The sequence below is a fragment of the Entelurus aequoreus genome, linkage group LG22 (assembly GCF_033978785.1).
Source record: "Entelurus aequoreus isolate RoL-2023_Sb linkage group LG22, RoL_Eaeq_v1.1, whole genome shotgun sequence".
Classification (NCBI taxonomy): Eukaryota; Metazoa; Chordata; class Actinopteri; order Syngnathiformes; family Syngnathidae; genus Entelurus; species Entelurus aequoreus.
The window spans coordinates 4,542,405-4,564,690 of NC_084752.1; the positions used below are offsets into that span (position 1 = coordinate 4,542,405).

Consider the following 22,286-nt stretch of genomic DNA (forward strand, 5'->3'; position numbering starts at 1 on the left):
TTAAAAGAGCAACATGCCGCTTGTGCCAGCGTCACCGGGCGCTGCCATTGCCAACTGGCACACAGCAGAAGTAAGCAAGCTCAGTCTTTACATAAGGATGACATCATCCCCCCCTTTAGGCGCAGCAGGAGACTCTGGAGGAGGATTTTTTGGGAATTATTTATTATTACACAAAAACTGTCCTGGAATCACTTTAGGTAGTGAATCTGAAATGCTTACAGGGGACCCATTATGCAAAACCATATTTTATTAACTATTGTGTATTTAGTAGGGGTGTAACAATTAATCAATAGATTGATTTACAAAACCCAAAAGCAGTGAAGTTGGCACGATAAATAAAAACAGAATACAATGATTTGCAAATCCTTTTCAACTTATATTCAATTGAATAGACTGCAAAAACAAGATATTTAATGTTCTTTTGAAAATAATCATTAACTTAGAATTTAATGGCAGCAACACATTGCAAAAAAGTTGGCAGAGGGGCATTTTTACCACTGTGTTACATGGCCTTTCCTTTTAACAACACTCAGTAAACGTTTGGGAACTGAGGAGACACATTTTTGAAGCTTTTCAGGTGGAATTATTTCCCATTCTTGCTTGATGTACAGCTTAAGTTGTTCAACAGTCCGGGGGTCTCCCTTGTGCTATTTTAAGCTTCATAATGCACCACACATTTTCAAAGGGAGACAGGTCTGGACTACAGGCAGGCCAGTCTAGTACCCGCACTCTTTTTTACTACGAAGCCACGCTATTGTAACACGTGGCTAGGCATTGTCTTGCTGAAATAAGCAGGGGCGTCCGTGAAAAAGATGTTGCTTGGATGGCAACATATGTTGCTCCAAAACCTGTATGTACCTTTCAGCATTAACGGTGCCTTCACAGATGTGTAAGTTACCCATGTCTTGGGCACTAATACACCCCCATACCATCACACATGCTGCCTTTTACACTTTGCGCCTAGAACAATCTGGATGGTTCTTTTCCTCTTCGGTCTGGAGGACACAACGTCCACAGTTTCCAAAAACTATTTGAAATGTGGACTCGTCAGACCACAGAACACTTTTCCATTTTGCATCAGTCCATCTTAGATGAGCTCGGGCCCAGCGAAGCCGACGGCGTTTCTGGGTGTTGTTGATAAATGGCTCTCGCTTTGCGTAGTAGAGTTTTAACTTGCACTTACAGATGTAGCGACGAACTGTAGTTACTGACAGTGGTTTACTGAAGTGTTCCTGAGCCCATGTGGTGATATCCTTTACAGACTGATGTCGCTTTTTGATGCAGTACCGCCTGAGGGATCCAAGGTCACGGTTTTCAGCCTTGTCTTTTACGTGCAGTGATTTCTCCAGAATCTCTGAAACTTTTGAGGATATTACGGAGCGTAGATGGTGAAATCCCTAAATTCCTTGCAATAGCTGCTTGAGAAATGTTGTTCTTAAACTGTTGGACAATTTGCTCACGCATTTGCTCACAAAGTGGTGACCCTCGCCCCATCCTCGTTTGTGAATGACTGAGCATTTCATGGAATCTACTTTTATACCCAATCATGACACCCACCTGTTCCTAATTAGCCTGTTCACCCGTGGGATGTTCCAAATAAGTGTTTGATGAGCATTCCTCAACATTCTCAGTCATTTTTGCCACTTGGGCCAGCTTTTTTTAAACATGTTGCAGGCATCAAATTCCAAATGAGCTAATATTTGCAAAAACTAGTTTTCCAGTTGGAACGTTAAGTATCTTGTCTTTGCAGTCTATTCAACTGAATATAGGTTGAAAAGGATTTGCAAATCATTGTATTCTGTTTTTATTTACAATTTACACCATGTGCCAACTTCACTGCTTTTGTGGTTTGTAATACCAAGTAGCGTATAGTTCCAACTTATATCTGTCAGTAGACTCGCTATGGATTCGCAAAAAATGACAACATGGATGGCACAAAAATAAGACACAAAATGGCGCATCCTGCAGAGATGTTCAGAAAGCTACTTGAAGATGGTCTGTAAAACATCATCTATGTAACATTTTGACCAAATAACCACCATTACATGCTATGTGGACCACAAGGAAGTGTTTTAAATGTGGAAAACAAAAATCATATGACCCCTTTAAGGTAAGACAAGTGAGAGCTGTGTTCAGCTGGTGAAATCCAAATGCTACCAAATTCTGTGGAAATTAACAATATATACAAATATCACTGGTCGACTGGCTACAAATACATTTCAATTAGAGATGTCCGATAATGGCTTTTTTACCGATATCCTGATATTGTCTAACTCTTAATTACCGATACCGATATCAACAGATACCGATATATAGTAATGGAATTAACACATTATTATGCCTAATTTAGTTGTGATGCCCCGCTGGATGCATTAAACAATGTAACAAGGTTTTCCAAAATAAATCAACTCAAGTTATGGAAAAAAATGCCAACATGGCACTGCCATATTTATTATTGAAGTCACAAAGTGCATTATTATTTTTAACAAGCCTCAAAACAATAACAGTGCAATACTTTTTCAGAACATGGTCACTACTGCCTAGTTTCTCTTGTTATATTCTTATTTTACGGTTATATTTTGATACTCATTGTTGCTTTTTATTTTTATTCTTATTGTAATATTTTTCTATTCTGTTTCCATTTATACCCCCATTATTTACTTTTTAAATTCTATCTCAATTCTGTACACTGCTGCTGGAATTTTAATTTTCCTGAGGGAACTCTCCTGAAGGAATCAATAAAGTACTATCTATCTATCTATCCAAACACCAGCTTGGAATTTGGGACATACTCTCCCTGAGAGAGACTATGAGGAGGTTGAGGAGGGCGGGGTAGGGGTAGGGGGTAGCGGGGGGGTTTATATATTGTAGCTTCCCGGAAGAGTTAGTACTGCAAGGGATTCTGGGTATTTGTTCTGTTGTGTTTATGTTGTGTTACGGTGCGGATGTTCTCCCGAAATGTGTCTGTCATTCTTGTTTGGTGTGGGTTCACAGTGTGGCGCATATTTGTAACAGTGTTAAAGTTGTTTATACGGCGACCCTCAGTGTGACCTGTATGGCTGTTGACTAAGTATGCCTTGCATTAATTCGTGATGAGAACAGCCGGTAGATATGTGACTCGGACGGCACGCACGCAAAGGAAATGCCTTTAAGGTTTATTGGCACTCTGTACTTCTCCCTACGTCCGTGTACACAGCGGTGTTTTAAAAACGTCATACATTTTACTTTTAGAAACCGATACCGATAATTATGAAACCGATAATTTCCGATATTACATTTTAAAGCATTTATCGGCTGATAATATAGGCAGCCCGATATTATCGGACATCCCTAATTTCAATCATTGAAGATTTGACTGATTTATTTGGATTTGGTGTTTGTCTTTGCTCACAAACACATAATGGGACTGTCTGTGAATGTGGCTTGTAATTCCAAGATGTGCAGTCGATGTCATTAATGCCTACCACAGCTGACTTGGACGCGCATTATAATGCTGCAGTTTAGCAATATAGTGATTTATTAGATGTACAATGACATTATCTAAAATAAGCGCATCTTTACACTGAGAGTAACATTATTGGTTTTTTTTTTAATACGTCTCCCGCTGCACAAAATTTAAATAATGCCCTAAAGTCAATAACTGAATGTTCCCTTATAAAACATGAGAAAATGTTGCACATTTGAATGACACAAACCAAAAAAACCCCGTTTTACCAGTCCACACACAAACACTGACTTTTGCCTCATGGCCAATTATGCAAATTAGAGGATGACATCATTTATCAGTCCCTTTTACTCAAGGACTCATCGTGCTGGACTGTTGCTGGCACTTCCTCCTCACTAATAATAATAGATTTTATTTGTAAAAAGCACTTTAAATTGAGTAAACAACCTCAAAGTGCTACATTGTATTAAAAAAAAAAATAATAAAAAAAAATAAAAAGATAATAAAAAATAAATAAAAATAAAAAACATTAGCCAAATAGCTAAAACTAGTATGCATATATCTAAAAAAAAAAAAAAAAGGCTTTTTTAAAAAGAAGGGGTTTTAAGCCTTTTTGAAAAGCATCCACAGTCTGTGGTGCCGTCAGGTGGTCAGGGAGAGTGTTCCACAGACTGGGAGCGGCGTAGCCAGGGTGAGTTGGCTCTACTGCCCTGGTTCTGGCAACGCTAATTTATGCATTTTATTCATTCATTTCACATTACATCTAAAACTAGAATTATTCTCAATAAAATGTACTATATGTTGTGTTCACTTTTTGCGTATCTGGGATAAATGATTTGAAGGTACATTATTTTTTATGCGGAAAGACTTTGTACAATTCAGTTTGTCGGACTATAAACAAAATCAAAATCAAGGTAACCTTAGGACTGGGCGATATGGTGTTTTATATCGGTCGATATTGATAAATATTAATATTTTTAGGACATATCAAAAATAAGGACCAGGAGAAAAATATATTAAATGTTAACAGATTTATTTCAAATGTAACCTTCGTCTGATTTTTGATCCCCACAGCTATCGAGGCAGAAAGGAAATGTCAACACGACCACAGAAAACACTTAAACAATGTAAACAAAATTCTAAAATCCCACTGAACACTTAATGATTACCTCTTAAAATAAAGGTGCAAGCAAAAGGAATAGGTACAAAATGCTTAATAAAGTGTAACAAAATAGTGCAAAGTGTAAACATTGAAAAAGCTGATAACTCTTTTTGCAGGTTTAGTGCCAACAAGTTACGGCTGTGTAACATTTAATTTGGTCTGTTATTCTTATATATGTATGAAAAGGAATTTATGTTATGCAGTAATCATTTTTTAAATAGCATTGGACCCAGGTATTATTTTAAAGTGACACGTTATATTTTGTCGTTTATTTTATTTATACAGTCCCGCACTTAAGTCGCTACCTGCTGTTTTCGCGATGCCGAAAAGGGAAGGAACAAGGGTTGAAAAGAGACAAGCGTGCTGGAGACACATTGCTGTGTTGTGGAGCTTGAAGAAAATGGGAGTCTGCTGTTGTGGTGTTCTCAACAAAACTAATATTCTCTGAGCAGCTCAACTGTAACCCGCCTGTAAACCACAGCCTCTGAGATTGGTGAGAGACAAAATGATAGGGTTTCAGCTAAGGTCGTACACATTGGTCTGACTATTACTGTTAACCGCGGTTATCTTTATTATCGTTCATCATTACATCCCTATTTATAGTATAAACACTTTGTATGGTTAACAACAGACAAGGCTGGCGCATTCAGTTTAATGGTAAAGCCTATTTCTGACTACAGTTACACACTAAGGACAAACTGAAACGAATGCATCAGTGTTTCCCATGAACTGCCAAGATACCTGTGGCGGTGGGGGCGTGGCTATGGGCGTGGTCACCATGACATCATCGAGTAATTTGCATAATTTACTACAATATGATTTTCTCTAAAAAGGCTCAAAAAATGTATACTTACTAATTAATAATAACAGTTTTGTTTTAAACGTCCATCCATCCATCCATTTTACAATATAATTACAACACTTTATGTACATATTTATATACAGATTTGAACAATAAGTTATTCACTGAAATATATTTATTAATTGTGGTTCTTACAAAAAATATATCTTATAAAAATATAAAAGCTAAAATGTCTCTTAAAGCTCTGCCCCTTTAATTAGTGCATACTAAATCATTTAACTTTAGCCTACTACTACAACCATATTATTTACCAGCAACATAAAGTGAAACAGAGGCAGAGGTGTCCTGCCACAGTCAGTAACAAATAAACAGAAAACAGTAGTGGTGGTAGATAGACACAGAGCTTCATCAAACATCTGATCCACTGAACAAAGAGCTCCAAAAATCTTGATCCTACACTTCTCTTTTGTAAAGTAAATCTGAACAGCCGATATGGGCATCTACATCAACTATATGATTTGCCTGAGAAGCTGGACAGGACAAAAAAATAAAAAATAAAAATATAAAAATATAAATTTAAAAATTTAAATTTTTTTATTTTTTTTTTTAACTTTTTGTGGCGGCCTTAATTCTTTGGTGGCGGACCGCCACAAATAAATGAATGTGTGGGAAACACTGCATACATGCAAATTAGGCTCAGAAGTGTAGGAAAACAAGATAGAACAACTGGAAAGCACAGTTATCATTCATTTTTAGTTCAGTGTTAAGTGTTACATTTGAAAAAAATATATATTTTATTGGCAAACAAATGAAAATTCATCAAGTATTGACATTTGGTTTTGATTGATTGATTGATTGATTGAAACTTTTATTAGTAGATTGCACAGTACAGGACATATTCCGTACAATTGACCACTAAATGGTAAGACCCCAATAAGTTTTTCAACTTGTTTAAGTCGGGGTCCACGTTAATCAATTCATGGTACAATTGAGTACCGGTATCAATTACCAGATACTGGGGAATTGGTGGTATCTGTTCAAATGTGAAAGGTGTCCATCCCTATTCGAATCTGAGCATATTTGTTTCCATGCATTTTTTGGGGGGTTTACAACCCATTTTACACCTGAGCTGTGTGTGACAAAGGACATGCTGGGACCTGTTTTCAAATGTTTGCATTTGTAGGCTCCAAAAAGCTGTTGTCATGTGAGCAAACTGTTGAAAACAACTCTGCTTTATCGGATTTTACTTAAAACTGACAACAACGCAAGATTCTGGGCTGAGTTCTACCTGCATTGCTCACCCTTCCACTTGATTTAAAAACATCCTCAAGTCATCCTTTTTTTAGACGGAAAAGCCATCCAAAGGTCCACATATATGAGCGGTTATTAAACCTTTATGGATGTTCGTCACTCACTTCCTGGCTGCTTTATAAACCAGGAGCTTCTGGTCAAACTGTGACAAATGGAATCTAGGGCGGGACAAGAATAGCACCTAAATAATCCAAATTTAGACCAACACTTTTATATAGAACACCATTTTTCTCTGGTTTATCATTAGGATTCATGCATAATTCACTAAAACATGAAGGAGATGTCCTTGATCAATAGCAATGAAGACAATGAGTAATACAAAGAAGCAAATGGTCTCTTCTGAAAGAGAAGGGGGTGGTGGAAGTGAAACCAGTTTAGTTTCACCTGTCCCCCCTTCTAAACCGACGGAAGCAAACAAGTAGCAAATTGCTGCAAATTCGGAATGCAGCAACACTGCGGGATCTAAAAAAATTGTAAACATGTACCGTATTTTCCGGAGTATAAGTCACTCCGGAGTATAAGTCGCACCGGCCGAAAACGCATAATAAAGAAGGAAAAAAACATATATAAGTCGCACTGGAGTATAAGTCGCATTTTTTGGGGAAATGTATTTGATAAAAGCCAACACCAAGAATACACATTTGAAAGGCAATTTAAAATGTCTAAAGAATAGTGAACAACAGGCTGAATAAGTGTACGTTATGAGGCATAAATAACGGAATTTTACATTTTTTTACTGAATGAGACACCCAGAATGTACATGAAAGTAAAGAATGTGGGATTTACAATATCAACTATGAATGATAAAACACTGAATATTGACAACATATGAAAGTCACACCCCCTCTCGATCGACATATTTTACAATCAAGCGAAACGCAACAAACATGCAACAAACACAGCGAAATATGAACGCGAAGGGTAAAAAAAAAAAAAACCCACCTACAATCTGATATACCGTATTTTTCGGAGTATAAGTCGCTCCGGAGTATAAATCGCACAAGCCGAAAATGCATAATAAAGAAGGAAAAAAACATAAGTCGGACTGGAGTATAAGTCACATTTTTTGGGGAAATGTATTTGATAAAAGCCAACACCAAGAATAGACATCTGAAAGGCAATTTAAAATGTCTAAAGAATAGTGAACAACAGGCTGAATAAGTGTACGTTATATGAGGCATAAATAACCAACTGGTATGTTAACGTAACATATTATGGTAAGAGTCATTCAAATAACTATAACATATAGAACATGCTATACGTTTACCAAACAATCTGTCACTCCTAATCGCTAAATCCCATGAAATCTTATACGTCTAGTCTCTTACGTGAATGACATCAATATTTGATATTTTACGCTAATGTGTTAAATTTCACACATAAGTCGCACCCCCGGCCAAACTATGAAAAAAAACTGCGACTTATAGTCCGAAAAATACGGTACAAACTCCAAATATGCATGCATTCAGAAATGTCATGCAACAAAAGTCTTTCCCATACATTCATTTGCCCAACAAAAACATGAGACTTCCTGTTCGTCCACATTGAAATGGACCTGGTCTGCCAGAGAATAAGAAGAGGCCGCAGGAGGGAGCGTCGTTGCCAAATTATCGACTTTTGTCGTTATATTTACTATGGTCAGGGATAGATACCGAAGTTGGTACTTTTTAAGCACCGAGCAAATTCCGTCGGTACTACCAGGTATCGATTCACGTAAAATCAAACGGGGCCATATTTCGATACCTTTGTTGGTCCGGTTGCAGACTTGTCACTTTCAGTTGCAAACTAAACACAGGCTCAAGGAGCCAATCACTTAAGCAGCACTCAGGGCTAATGTTGCAATTTTCAACACCAACCAAGCAAGTATGCTTGATAGAAAAAGCTAAAATTTAAAGTAAGGCTCCACTCTTACAAAATGCGCTAGCTTGATGCTAATATACATTGGATTTGCCACAGAAAGGCTACTATTAGCATTAGCGATTTTACATGGCGATTTTAGCACCTCCAAATTTGGTAATGAAAACTACAACTATGAATGTTACAATAAAACAGCTGGTGTGTAATATGCCCAATACTTACAGTCTAAACACTTTGTAGGGTGCAACAGAGCACATTCGGCTTCATGGAAAAAGCTACTTCCTCGTTAGACAACATACCACTGTACAGTACCGCCATCTATAGTCTTGGAAGTGCAACCGCATTGCAAATGAGACTCAAATGTAATAAGAAAACAATACAGTTTGTAACAACTGGACAGCAGTTATCATATTTAGCTAATTTTTATATGTTAGATTGGAAAACTTTTTTTTAATTATCAAACAATTAACATTTATTAGACACACAAAAGTAATGACAATTGGTACCTTTGAACAGTGTTTTTCAACCTTTTTTGAGCAAAGGCCCATTTTTTGCGTTGAAAAAATCCGGAGGCACATCTAATCATTAAAAAACGAAACTCAGTTGACAGTAAAAAGTCCAAGCATGCATCAATATAGCTCTTGTCTCAAAGTAGGTGTACTGTCACCACCTGTCACATCACACCATGACTTATTTTGAGTTTTATGCTGTTTTCCTGTGTGTAGTGTTTTAGTTCTTGTCTTGCGCTCCTATTTTGGTGGCTTTTTCTCTTTTTTTGGTATTTTCCTATAGCAGTTTCATGTCTTCCTTTGAGCGATATTTCCCGCATCTACTTTGTTTTAGCAATCAAGAATATTTTAGTTGGTTTTATTCTTTGTGGGGACATTGTTGATTGTCATGTCATGTTCGGATGTACTTTGTGGACGCCGTCTTTGCTCCACAGTAAGTCTTTGCTGTCGTCCAGCATTCTGTTTTTGTTGACTTTGTAGCCAGTTCAGTTTTACTTTCCTTCTGCATAGCCTTCCCTAAGCTTCAATTACTTTTCTTAGGGGCACTCACCTTTTGTTTATTTTTGGTTTAAGCATTAGATAATTAGCTACCGGCTACTTAGGAGAATTGCACTTTTTTCTGGAATTTTGACAATTGTTCACAATTATTTTTTTATTTACTTTCTCTTTTGAATACATAAACAAATCAAAGTTTGGAGATACATGTTTTTTGTTTCTTTATTATGCATTTTCGGCTGGTGCGACTTATGCTCCAGAGCGACTTATACTCCGAAAAATACAGTATTTTGTTTTAGCAATCAAGAATATTTCAGTTTTTATCCTTCTTTGTGGGGACATTGTTGATTGTCATGTTCGGATGTACATTGTGGACGCCGTCTTTGCTCCACAGTAAGTCTTTGCTGTCGTCCAGCATTCGGTTTTTGTTTACTCTGTAGCCAGTTCAGTTTTAGTTTCGTTCTGCATAGCCTTCCCTAAACTTCAATGCCTTTTCTTAGGGTGCACTCACCTTTAGTTTATTTTTGGTTTAAGCATTAAGACACCTTTTTACCTGCACGCTGCCTCCCGCTGTTTCCGACATCTACAAAGCAATTAGCTACCGGCTGCCACCTACTGACATGGAAGAGTATAACACGGTTACTCTGCCGAGTTCTAGACAGCACCGACACTCAACAACAACACATCATTTGCAGACTATAATTACTGGTTTGCAAAAAAATATTTTTAACCCGAATAGGTGAAATTAGGTAATCTCCCACGGCACACCAGACTGTATCTCACGGCACACTAGTGGTTGAAAAACACTGCCTTTGAGCACCTGTATCGATTCCCAGTTACTGAGAATTGGTACTGTATCGGTTCAAATGTGAACAGTACCCATCCCCAACGATGACACTCATTAAAAAAACAAAAAAAAACTGGTATTGATTTTCTCGATGTGCAGCAAGTAATGCCGTGTGCCCCTCCACCATCTAACGCTCCGTCTTGTTTACGACATAAAGAAAATAACAAAAAGAAGCGACAGGAATAGAGTTCATTTGTAGCTCTAAACATATTTGTTTTGCTTTTCATGTTCACTTTTTGCAAACGCGTCATGATGTCATTACGTCAACCCTGTGCATTTTTGTCACGCATGCATTTTATGTGCTTTTTTGGATCATTTCTGTGTTTGATGCATTTGGGCGTTCTCCGTCAGCCACTGTGCATTTTGCATAGAAGAGACAAGCGGAAGGAGGAGGAATTTATATAAAAACATTTAAAAAAAGAGGAAGGGGAAAGGGAATGATTCAGCATGAGCAAGCAGCACGGCCATGTCTCAGCATAAGAAGAACTAAAACAGTGTCTGCAGTGTTTTAAGAGATGACACAAGTGCTTGCATTGTTTGTGTGGGTATCTGTAAACAGCAGCAGGCAGGAACACGCCTGCTCCTCCAGCTGCCAGGCTTTTTGCTCTCTTTCGACAATCTTCGGCACAAGCGCTAGAGAAAAGTTGTTTTTGAGGCGACGGCGAGGTTGCAACCCGCTACACCTGGTCACGTGATCCCACCTGGCGTGACACCTGCCTCTATTGCACACGAATACATATTACATCCACCAACACAGCGTGATGACAATGTAATACAAAATGATGTCCGTCTGTAAATAAATAAATACATGACATCTGATTTAAAGGCCTACTGAAAGCCACTACTAGCGACCACGCAGTCTGATAGTTTATATATCAATGATGAAATCTTAACATTGCAACACATGCCAATACGGCCGGGTTAACTTATAAAGTGACATTTTAAATTTCCCGGGGAACTTCCGGTTCAAAACGCCTTTGGAGGATGACGTATGCGCGTGACGTCGCGAGGTCCACGGAAGTGTTTGGACCCTTTTGGACACAATACACAGAGCTCTGTTTTCTTCGACAAAATTCCACAGTATTCTGGACATCTGTGTTGGTGAATCTTTTGCAATTTGTTTAATGAACAATGGAGGCTGCAAAGAAGAAAGTTGTAGGTGGGATCGGTGTATTAGCGGCTGGCTGTAGCAACACAACAAGGAGGACTTTGTTGGATAGCAGACGCGCTAGCGGCGAACTCACCTTGACTTCCTACGTCTCCGGACCGCATCGTCGATCGCTGGAACGCAGGTGAGCACGGGTGTTGATGAGCAGAGGAGGGCTGGCTGGCGTAGGTGGAGCGCTAATGTTTTTATCATAGCTCTGACGAGGTCCCGTTGTTAAGTTAGCGTCGTTAGCAACAGCCTTGCTAGGCTTCGACAGGCGTCGAATACACATTAACCGTGTATTTACATGTCCAGTGTTTGGTTCGGTGTCTCCTGATAGTAGTATTGTTGAACTTCTGTCTATCCTTCCAGTCAGGGATTTATTTATTTTGTTTCTATCTGCATTTGAGACAGATGCTATCACGTTAGCTCATGCTAAAGAGCTTCGTCGATGTATTGTCGTGGAGATAAAAGTCACTGTTAATGTCCATTTGGCCTTCTCGACTCATTTTCAAGAGGATATAGTATCCGAGGTGGTTTAAAATACAAATCCGTGATCCACAATAGAAAAAGGAGAGAGTGTGGATTCCAATGAGCCAGCTTGTACCTAAGTTACGGTCAGAGCGAAAAAAGATATCTCTTGAACTGCATTCTAGTCCGTCACTCTAACGTTCCTCATCCACAAATCTTTCATCCTCGCTCAAATTAATGGGGTAATGGTCACTTTCTCGCTCCTAATATCTCTCGCTCCATTGTAAACAACGGGGAATTGTGAGCAGCACTACCGCTTGTGACGTCACGCTACTTCCGGTAGGGGCAAGGTTTTTTTAATCAGCGAGCAAAAGTTGCGAACTTTATCGTCGATTTTCTCTACTAAATCCTTTCAGCAAAAATATGGCAATATCGCGAAATGATCAAGTATGACACATAGAATGGATCTGCTATTCCCGTTTAAATTTAAAAAATTCATTTCAGTAGGCCTTTATAGGCCTACGGAAATGAAAATTTGACCTTCTGCCTCTGTCTCTGTCAGTCCTCTACACAGCACCCAGCATTGTCCCACCCACACAACCATCTGATTGGTTACAAACAGAGCTGTAACAGCCAATCAGCAGTGCGTATTCAGAGCGGTAACAGCCAATCAGCAGTGCGTATTCAGAGCGGTAACAGCCAATCAGCAGTGCGTATTCAGAGCGCATGTAGTCAGTGCTTAGCGTTTAGCAGGTAAGCATCAGGCAGCGGACTCTCCCCAAATGATAATAAACACCTCCCAGTCAACTACTAGTAACATCACTATGAGCCCGTTGATCTTCTAGAAATATAAAAGGCAGCTCAGTTCGCTCGCAGTCCTGGCTTGAGGTGAAGGCTAATTTGCTTTTAGCGTAACGTTAGCTCATTTTGCGGCGTGCGTGTATGTGTGTGTGTATTACGGACAGCAAAGCCCTGTCTGTCTGTTATTTCACTTGACCTTTTTCTGTGTTGATTGAGCTGTGTTGAAGCAGCAAAAAAGGACATTATGTTAAATGAAGAGTTTCTGTCTCTGATAGTTGATATAATAATGTAAGTGCATCATTAAGCCTACATGAACTCCATGGTGTTCAGGGATGAATAGTCTCTCCTATTGCTATTGTACCATTTTTTCAGCTATAGTTCCATGAATCATTAGTAATGCAGCAGCCTAGTTTTGAATGGCAGGGTCCCTGCTATCACATGTTGATACAAATATAACATTTACATAATAAATCAACTACAGGCTTCCCAAATGCTGTAATAAATTAAGCATGATGAGTTGACTTGAAACTGTTTAATGTTGCACTTTTTATATGTAGAAGAAAAGTTTTGTCATTTTATTTAATCTGAGCAACAACTTGAGGCAGTGTAATGTTGATTAACGTGGGCAGAATTATTATAGTGTTCCCAATGTTAAAAGGATAAAGCCATTGTTTACAAATTTGGTAAATAAATAACCAAAAAATTTATATTTTGTTGTTATCTTACTGTACCGAAAATGAACCGAACCGTGACCTCTAAACCGAGGTACGTACCGAACCGACATTTTTGTGTACCGTTACACCCCTACGCGGAGCTAAGCCCTTTAGCACCATTAACACTGGCGCTTGACAACTTCTAAAAAAAAAAAGAATCACATCAATAAAACAATGCACAGCAGGATACGTGGTAGTGGTCTACACCAGGGGTGTCCAAAGTGCGGCCCGGGGGCCATTTGCGGCCCGCAGCTAATTGTTTACCGACCCCCGGTTTACACATTCTGGAAATACTATTGTAAAAATAAAAAAGAACATTAAAAAAAGTGGAATGAGGTGAAATCTAACGAGAAAAAGTTGCAATGTTGACACAAAAGGCTGTTTTTTTCTTCTTTTGTCTTTCTTTATTTTTCTTTTTTTGCCATTGCTAAAAAAAAAAAAAAGACAAAAAATCCATGTTATAATGAATTATTTTCAGGGCTCCAATTACTTCAAATATTTCACTTTAAAATGTTTTATGTGGTAAATATTGCATATATTGTGTAGTAGCCATATAAAAACATCAACGTTTTCTTTGACAAAAGCGCATAAAACAAACAAAATAATAGTTCCAGCATAAAATGGACAGATATATCTGAAGTGGATCTCGTAACTTAAGTGTTGAAAGTAAAAGAAAAACCTAATAAAAATGTATCACTTCATGAGTGGGGCACCTTTTGGATCCCAAATATATTTAGTGATTTTTTATTTATCTTTTCACTGTGATTACTCAAAAATATGAAAGAATTAAAATCAATGGTGTCCTGCATTATTGATCTTTTAGGGCTCTAATTACTAAATACTGCATATTTCAGTTTTACTATAAAAAAAACCTAAGTTGTTAATGACATTAAAAAAAAGTTTTATGGCTTTTCTTTGTATTACTTTATATCAACTTGAAGTTGATATATAGATTTACTGTAAGCGTTTGATAATTTAAAAAAAATAATAATCTGACTTATTTTTTTAAAAATTTAATGACTGAGACCCTTTATGGTCCCCGGGACCCTAAAGGTAAAATAAATTTAAAAAATGCATATATTTTGTTATGGTTTGAAAATGAAAAATATCAAAATGGCCCCCACATGCTTTAATTTTTCCGTGTGCGGCCCTCAGTGGAAAAAGTTTGGACACCCCTGGTCTACACACATCTTGGTCATTGCAGCTTGGATGTGAGCGTTGTCAAGAACGTTCGCATGTCTTACAGAGATAATTAAGGTTATCGAGTGTGGTCCCTCAAAACAATATACACTACCTTTCAAAAGTTTGGGGTCACATTAAAATGTCCTTATTTTTCAATGAAGATAACTTTAAACTAGTCTTAACTTTAAAGAAGTACAGGGGTCACCAACCTTTTTGAAACCAAGAGCTACTTCTTGGGTAGTGATTAATGCGAAGGGCTACCAGTTTGATACACACTTCAATAAATTGCCAGAAATAGCCAATTTGCTCAATTTACCTTTAACTCTATGTTATTATTAATAATTAATTATATTTACACTTAATTGAACGGTTTAAAAGAGGAGAAAACACGAAAAAAATGACAATTAAATTTTGAAACATAGTTTATCTTCAATTTCGACTCTTTAAAATTCAAAATTCAACCGAAAAAAAAGAGAAAAACTAGCTAATTCGAATCTTTTTGAAAAAATTAAAAAAACTATTTATGGAACATCATTAGTAATTTTTCCTGATTAAGATTAATTTTAGAATTTTGATGACATGTTTTAAATAGGTTAAAATCCAATCTGCACTTTGTTAGAATATATAACAAATTGGACCAAGCTATATTTCTAACAAAGACAAATCATTATTTCTTCTAGATTTTCCAGAACAAAAATGTAAAAAAAAAATTCAAAAGACTTTGAAATAAGATTTAAATTTGATTCTACAGATTTTCTAGATTTGCCAGAATAATTTTTTTGAATTTTAATCATAATAAGTTTGAAGAAATATTTCACAAATGTTCTTCGTCAAAAAAACAGAAGCTAAAATGAAGAATTCAATTAAAATGTATTTATTATTCTTTACAATAAAAAAAATAAATGATTGATTTAAATTGTCAGGAAAGAAGAGGAAGGAATTTAAAAGGTAAAAAGGTATATGTGTTTAAAAATCCTAAAATCATTTTTAAGGTTGTATTTTTTCTCTGAAATTGTCTTTCTGAAAGTTATAAGAAGCAAAGTAAAAAAATTAATGAATTTATTTAAACAAATGAAGACCAAGTCTTTAAAATATTTTCTTGGATTTTCAAATTCTATTTGAGTTTTGTCTCTCTTAGAATTAAAAATGTCGGGCAAAGCGAGACCAGCTTGCTAGTAAATAAATACCATTTAAAAAATAGAGGAAGCTCACTGGTAAGTGCTGCTATTTGAGCTATTTTTAGAACAGGCCAGCGGGCTACTCATCTGGTCCTTACGGGCTACCTGGTGCCCGCGGGCACCGCGTTGGTGACCCCTGCTCTATACATTGCTAATGTGGTAAATGACTACCGTATTTCCTTGAATAGCCGCAGGGGCGCTAATTAATTTAAAACCTCTTCTCACTCCTGCGGTTACCAAAACCATGCGGAATGAGCAAGCATGCTCTAATTATTTTAAAACCTCTTCTCACTCCGGCGCATACCTTATCATGAAAAACACATTTAATAAAAAAAACGTTATTATGATCTTACCTTTACTTGTAGATGGGTCCATGTGCAGCTGCTTCTGATCAAAGGCAGTCTTTCTCATCTTTCTTCAATTTTAAAAGTCTCTGGAGATATTCCTTTAATTATTACCTCCTGCTTCGATTGAAAGTCCAGTTTAGAAAACGGTTTTATTTTAGATATGTAATCCTCCATGTTAAAAGTGCAAGCAAACAATTGCTGCATGCTTGCTGCTTGTTGTCTTCTTCTGCAGTACCTGTCTCCTGCAGTACTGGTAGTCGCAAGAAGGATCACTAGCGCCCTCTACCACCTGGAGGCGGGAGTCATTTAATGACTCATATTTGACCCGGCGGAAGTGCCAAGCATGCGCTAATTATTTTGCGAACCGAGTTTGACCCGGCTGTAATTCTAGGCAGGCGAATACTATATTCCCGGCGCCAATTCAAGGAAATACGGTATTCTAGCTGCAAATGTCTGTTTTTTTGGTGCAATATCTACATAGGTGTATAGAGGCCCATTTCCAGCAACTATCACTCCAGTGTTCTAATGGTACAATGTGTTTACTCATTGGCTCAGAAGGCTAATTGATGATTAGAAAACCCTTGTGCAATCATGTTCACACATTTCAAAACACTTTAGCTCGTTACAGAAGCTACAAAACTGACCTTCCTTTGAGCAGATTGAGTTTCTGGAGCATCACATTTGTGGGGTCAATTAAACGCTCAAAATGGCCAGAAAAAGAGAACTTTCATCTGAAACTCGACAGCCTATTCTTGTTCTTAGAAATTAAGACTATTCCACAAAATTGTTTGGGTTACCCCAAACTTTTGAACGGTGGTGTATATGTGTATTATTTGGTGGTAAAGTGGCAGAAATAAAGACGTGCAAGAAGACACTCACCAGCTAGTCCTCCTCCTGCGCCGCCATGGCCTTTCCTCTTCTGCAGGATGAAGTAAGGATTGGCTCTCTCCGTCATCCACAAGGCGCCGGCCAGCAGCACCTCTTCGGGACTGACCCACATGGCTGTCTTGTTTAGGGCGACATGGACCACAATTCTTCTATTATTATTATTATTATTGTTGTTGTTATGATGCTGTGGCGCCTAGAAGCTAGCTAGCTAAACATAAACAGAAGCGGCTAGCTGGCGTCGAAGTCCGAATAAAAACACAGCGACTATCAATTAAATTCTTCCTTTGAAAATAAAATAAAAGCTATTTTCCGCCCAAAATGTTTGTCCCTGCTGGCTTCGGTGTCGACGAGGCGTGTTGTTTGTGGACGCTCCGGAGCAGGTGCGTCTAATTCTCCTGACGTCACGCAGCGAAGACTAAACGCGATATACTCCCGCCCAAAAAAATAATCTACTAATATAATAATAAATGTTTGTTTTTTTGCCCCTCCGAATGAACAAAAGAGACGTTTTCAAGACGTCATCCTGTCAAGATGTGCGGACGTCTGATACTGACGCCGACCGGATACCGTCCTTCTGTTCCTCCGAGGGGGGTGGGCGGGGCCATCCGAACGTCGACACAAGCACGGTACGGTCGATACTTCCAGTCCTCTGTGTTTATTTTGTTACATTTCTGCATTGCAGTTATGCAAAGCTAATAACGTGGCGTATTTTTGTCGCTTTGTTCAGTTTTCTCGAGTTGATGTGTTTACTGTTTTGGTCACAAACAATTAAGTGGACGTGTTCAGTATCGGTACAACTGGAACTGGGATTACTTGGTTATCAGGGTCGGTACAAAATGTTTAGAGTATCGCCCACTGCTGACCTCCTCCATCCTTCCTTACGACGCTGGAAAGTACAGTAGTGACGTCACCGGCCTCAGAGTGGAAGTCAAGACAAAAATTGCAGTTTTGGCACAGAAAAAAGTAAAATGCAGGGTAGAAAATTAAACACCTAAAAACATCACAGCACATCATAGCAAATCATATATAGCTATAGCTTATTATAAATATATATAGGTTATATATGTATATATATACATATACATATATATATATATACATATATAGACATATGTAGACATATATATATATATATATATATATATATATATATATATATATATATATATATATATATATATATATATATATATATATATATATATATATATATAAGTGTATCTGTGTTGGCCCTGTGATGAGGTGGCGACTTGTCCAGGGTGTACGCCGCCTTCCGCCCGATTGTAGCTGAGATAGGCTCCAGCACCCCCCGCAACCCTGAAAGGGATAAGCGGTAGGAAATGGATGGATAGATAGATAGATATATATATATATATATATATATATATATATATATATATATATATATATATATATATATATATATATATATATATATATATATATATATATATATATATATATATATATATATATTAGGGATGTCCGATAATGGCTTTTTGCCGATATCCGATATGCCGATATTGTCCAACTCTTTAATTACCGATACCGATATCAACCGATACCGATATCAACCGATATATACAGTCGTGGAATTAACACATTCTTATGCCTAATTTGGACAACCATGTATGGTGAAGATAAGGTACTTTTAAAAACTATATATATAATAAGATAACTAAATTAAAAACATTTTCTTGAATAAAAAAGAAAGTAAAACAATATAAAAACAGTTACATAGAAACTAGTAATGAATGAAAATGAGTAAAATTAACTGTTAAAGGTTAGTACTATTAGTGGAGCAGCAGCACGCACAATCATGTGTGCTTACGGACTGTATCCCTTGCAGACTGTATTGATATATATTGATATATAATGTAGGAACCAGAATATTGATAACAGAAAGAAATGGGGGGAGGGAGGTTTTTTGGGTTGGTGCACTAATTGTAAGTGTATCTTGTGTTTTTTATGTTGATTTAATAAAAATAAAAAAAAATAAAAAAACAACAGATACAGATAATTAAAAAAAAACGATACCGATAATTTCCGATATTACATTTTAACGCATTTATCGGCCGATAATATCGTCAGGCCGATATTATCGGACATCCCTAATATATATATATAAATAACGCTCTAGACATATACATATATATGTCTATAGCTTATATGTATATATATGTGTATATATATATATATATATATATGTGTATATATATATATATATGTGTATATATATATATATATACACATACATATATATATATATATACACATACATATATAATAAGATATAGACATATATATAATAAGCTATAGACATATATATACATATATATATGTGTACACATACATGTGTACACACATATATACACACGTATAAATATATACACTTTTTACATACAGTACAGTATATATACATACTGTAAATGCATACATATATACACATACATATATGCACACATATATACATATTGATGTACACACACGTACAGTATATACACATGTACACACATTTACATATATACATATACAAACACATATACATATATATATACACATACATACATATATACACACGTATTTATATACACGTCACACATAAATATATACAATTATATACAAATACACATACAGTATATATACACACACACATATACACATGTATATACACATGCATATATACACGTAAATATATACACACATTAATACACATATATACACATGTACATATATACACATGTATATACATACACACATATACATATATATATACACACACACATACAGTATGTATACATATAAGTAGAAAAAATAGAAATATATAGAACAATGAAAACACTTAACTGCAGAGAGCCCCAGGTGTCTTTTATTTATAAATATATTTGTACAAGAGATTGCTGTAGAAAATATTAGTCATTATCCACACAAAAAGTATCAGACATCAGCATGTACTGTTTATATATAATACAGAATAGAGGAATGTATGCTTATGTGTCCTAAGACACAGCTGCAATGCACCATGGGAGGCATTATTGGACGATACTACCGAGGTACAAATAATTGGATAAACTATAATGTAAGATACACACAGAGCATGGAATGGAGATAATGTTGTTTTTTATATGTAATACAGAGCAGGGATCCAATTACGAAATTAATATTGATTTTTTTATTTTTTTTAAACACTACTGTCCCTAGTGGCTACAATTGGGAATTTTGACACTCTGCGAGTAACGGACACACCTACCTTTAAAAAAAGCTCCTATATTTCATCATCTAAACCAGTGATGTTACACGGGCTCCATCCAGGGGTACGCCAAAGAATCACTTGGTTAAAGTACAGTGTTTTATTTTCCTGTGTTCAAACACAGTGTTACTGTTCAAGCTGTGTGTTACAGTGGCTAAAAAATATTAAATATACTAGTTGAATAAAACCTCTGCCTTGTTTTTAATGAATACTTAGGCCTAATGCGCTACTGTATGTTAATGTCACGGTGGTATATGGAGAGACTAGTTTTTCACACGTGGTACTCGGTGAAAAAAGCTTAAAAAAAAAATATTTAAATATTACAGTCTTTCACGCTTATTAAGTACATTTCTAATGCAGTTTTTAAAGACCTGAAGAAATAATTACAAGCATACTCGGACAAGCAGAGAAAATAAATATGCGGGGATCTACTGTACCCATGGTCATGGGCGTGCACTGAAATGACCTTTGACCTGGGCTTGCATATACTATAAGACAGTGGTCCCAACCACCGATTGGTACCAGGCCACACAAGAAATTTAAAAAATATATATATATATATATGGTTTTTTTTAATTAAATCAACATAAAAAACACAATATATATATTATATACCAATATAAATCAATACAGTCTGCAGGGATACAGTCCGTAAGCACACATGATTGTATATCTTTATGAAAAAAAATAATAAAATAAAAATGGTGCTATTCATAATGAACAAAGTAATGACATCACTGCTCTTTAAAAAAACAGGAAATGGAAGGTGAACTTCTGCAGGGGAGTTTGTTTGAGGTTTCAGGTCCAGGCCGATAAAACTTTCTCCAAGCGTGAAGCACAAAACACTCGACACCTACGCATCATTTATTGTCAAGGTTGAGAAAGAAAAAAAAAAGAAAAATGTTGTGTGGTTTTCCTCTCCACGTGTACAGTGAGTGGGGCGACTTTCCAGTTTGCACTCTTGCTTTTTTTGAACTTTCAAAACAAAGCGTCTGAGCCTCCAAAGTCGCACACACAATGTTGAACAGAAATAATGTCAAAGTAAATTTTAAATTATCGTTACGTCAAATTATGAAAACATTTTTTTTTTTTGGTGATGTCAGAGAAAATGTGATGTTAGCCTTAGAACCAGAAATGGAATTAAGCAGATGCTAATGTAAAAGCACTAATTATACCGACAGAACATTACTTAGTTCCAACAGTACCTATATAACTCCACTAGGTGACAGTATTGCCCTGGTATGTAAATGTTAAGTTAAAGTGCCGATGATTGTCACACACACACTAGGTGTGGCGAAATTATTCTCTGCATTTGACCCATCACCGTTGATCACTCCCCCCCCCTGAGACGTGAGGGGAGTAGTGAGCAGCAGCGGTGGCCACGCCCGGGAATCATTTTTGGTGATTTAACCCCCAATTCCAATGCTGAGTGTCAAGCAGGGAGGTAATGGCTCCCATTTTTATAGTCTTTGGTATGACTCGGCCGGGGTTTGAACTCACGACCTACTGATCTCAATTTATTTGTTTACACTAGCAGTAGAAAATGGTAAAAAAAAAACATTAAACTGCTGTTAAGAAAATGACCAAAAAAAATGACATTAAAAAGTCTTGTGATTAAAAAAAAAAAAATCCAACGGTAAAATTAAAGGCTGAAAACGTTTTTAATGGGATGTAAGAATAAAAATTAGGGATGTCCGATAATGGCTTTTTGCCGATATCCGATATTGTCCAACTCTTTAATTACCGATACCGATATCAACCGATACCGATATCAACCGATATATGCAGTCGTGGAATTAACACATTATTATGCCTAATTTGGACAACCAGGTATGGTGAAGATAAGGTACTTTTTAAAAAAAATAATAAAATAAGATAACT

At 36.6% G+C, this 22,286-nt stretch overlaps 1 protein-coding gene across 4 annotated transcripts in view; it reads right to left on the minus strand.

The window, feature by feature from the left end:
• The window catches only part of tbc1d9 (TBC1 domain family, member 9 (with GRAM domain)), a 111,736-nt gene that overhangs the window by 81,520 nt on the left and 7,930 nt on the right, over positions 1-22,286 (minus strand). The window contains exon 1 of one of the 4 annotated variants that reach the window (XR_009823804.1): positions 17,147-17,686. The exons of 1 other annotated variant lie outside the window; for it this stretch is intronic. Coding sequence is in view for 2 of the 3 variants with exons in the window: in XM_062032880.1 (XP_061888864.1) it covers positions 17,147-17,267 (121 nt within the window). In the remaining variant the exon portion in view is untranslated. Of the gene's footprint in view, positions 1-17,146; positions 17,687-22,286 lie in introns of those variants that run through there. 2 more of the 4 variants (XM_062032880.1, XM_062032881.1) reach the window with 2 other exon arrangements.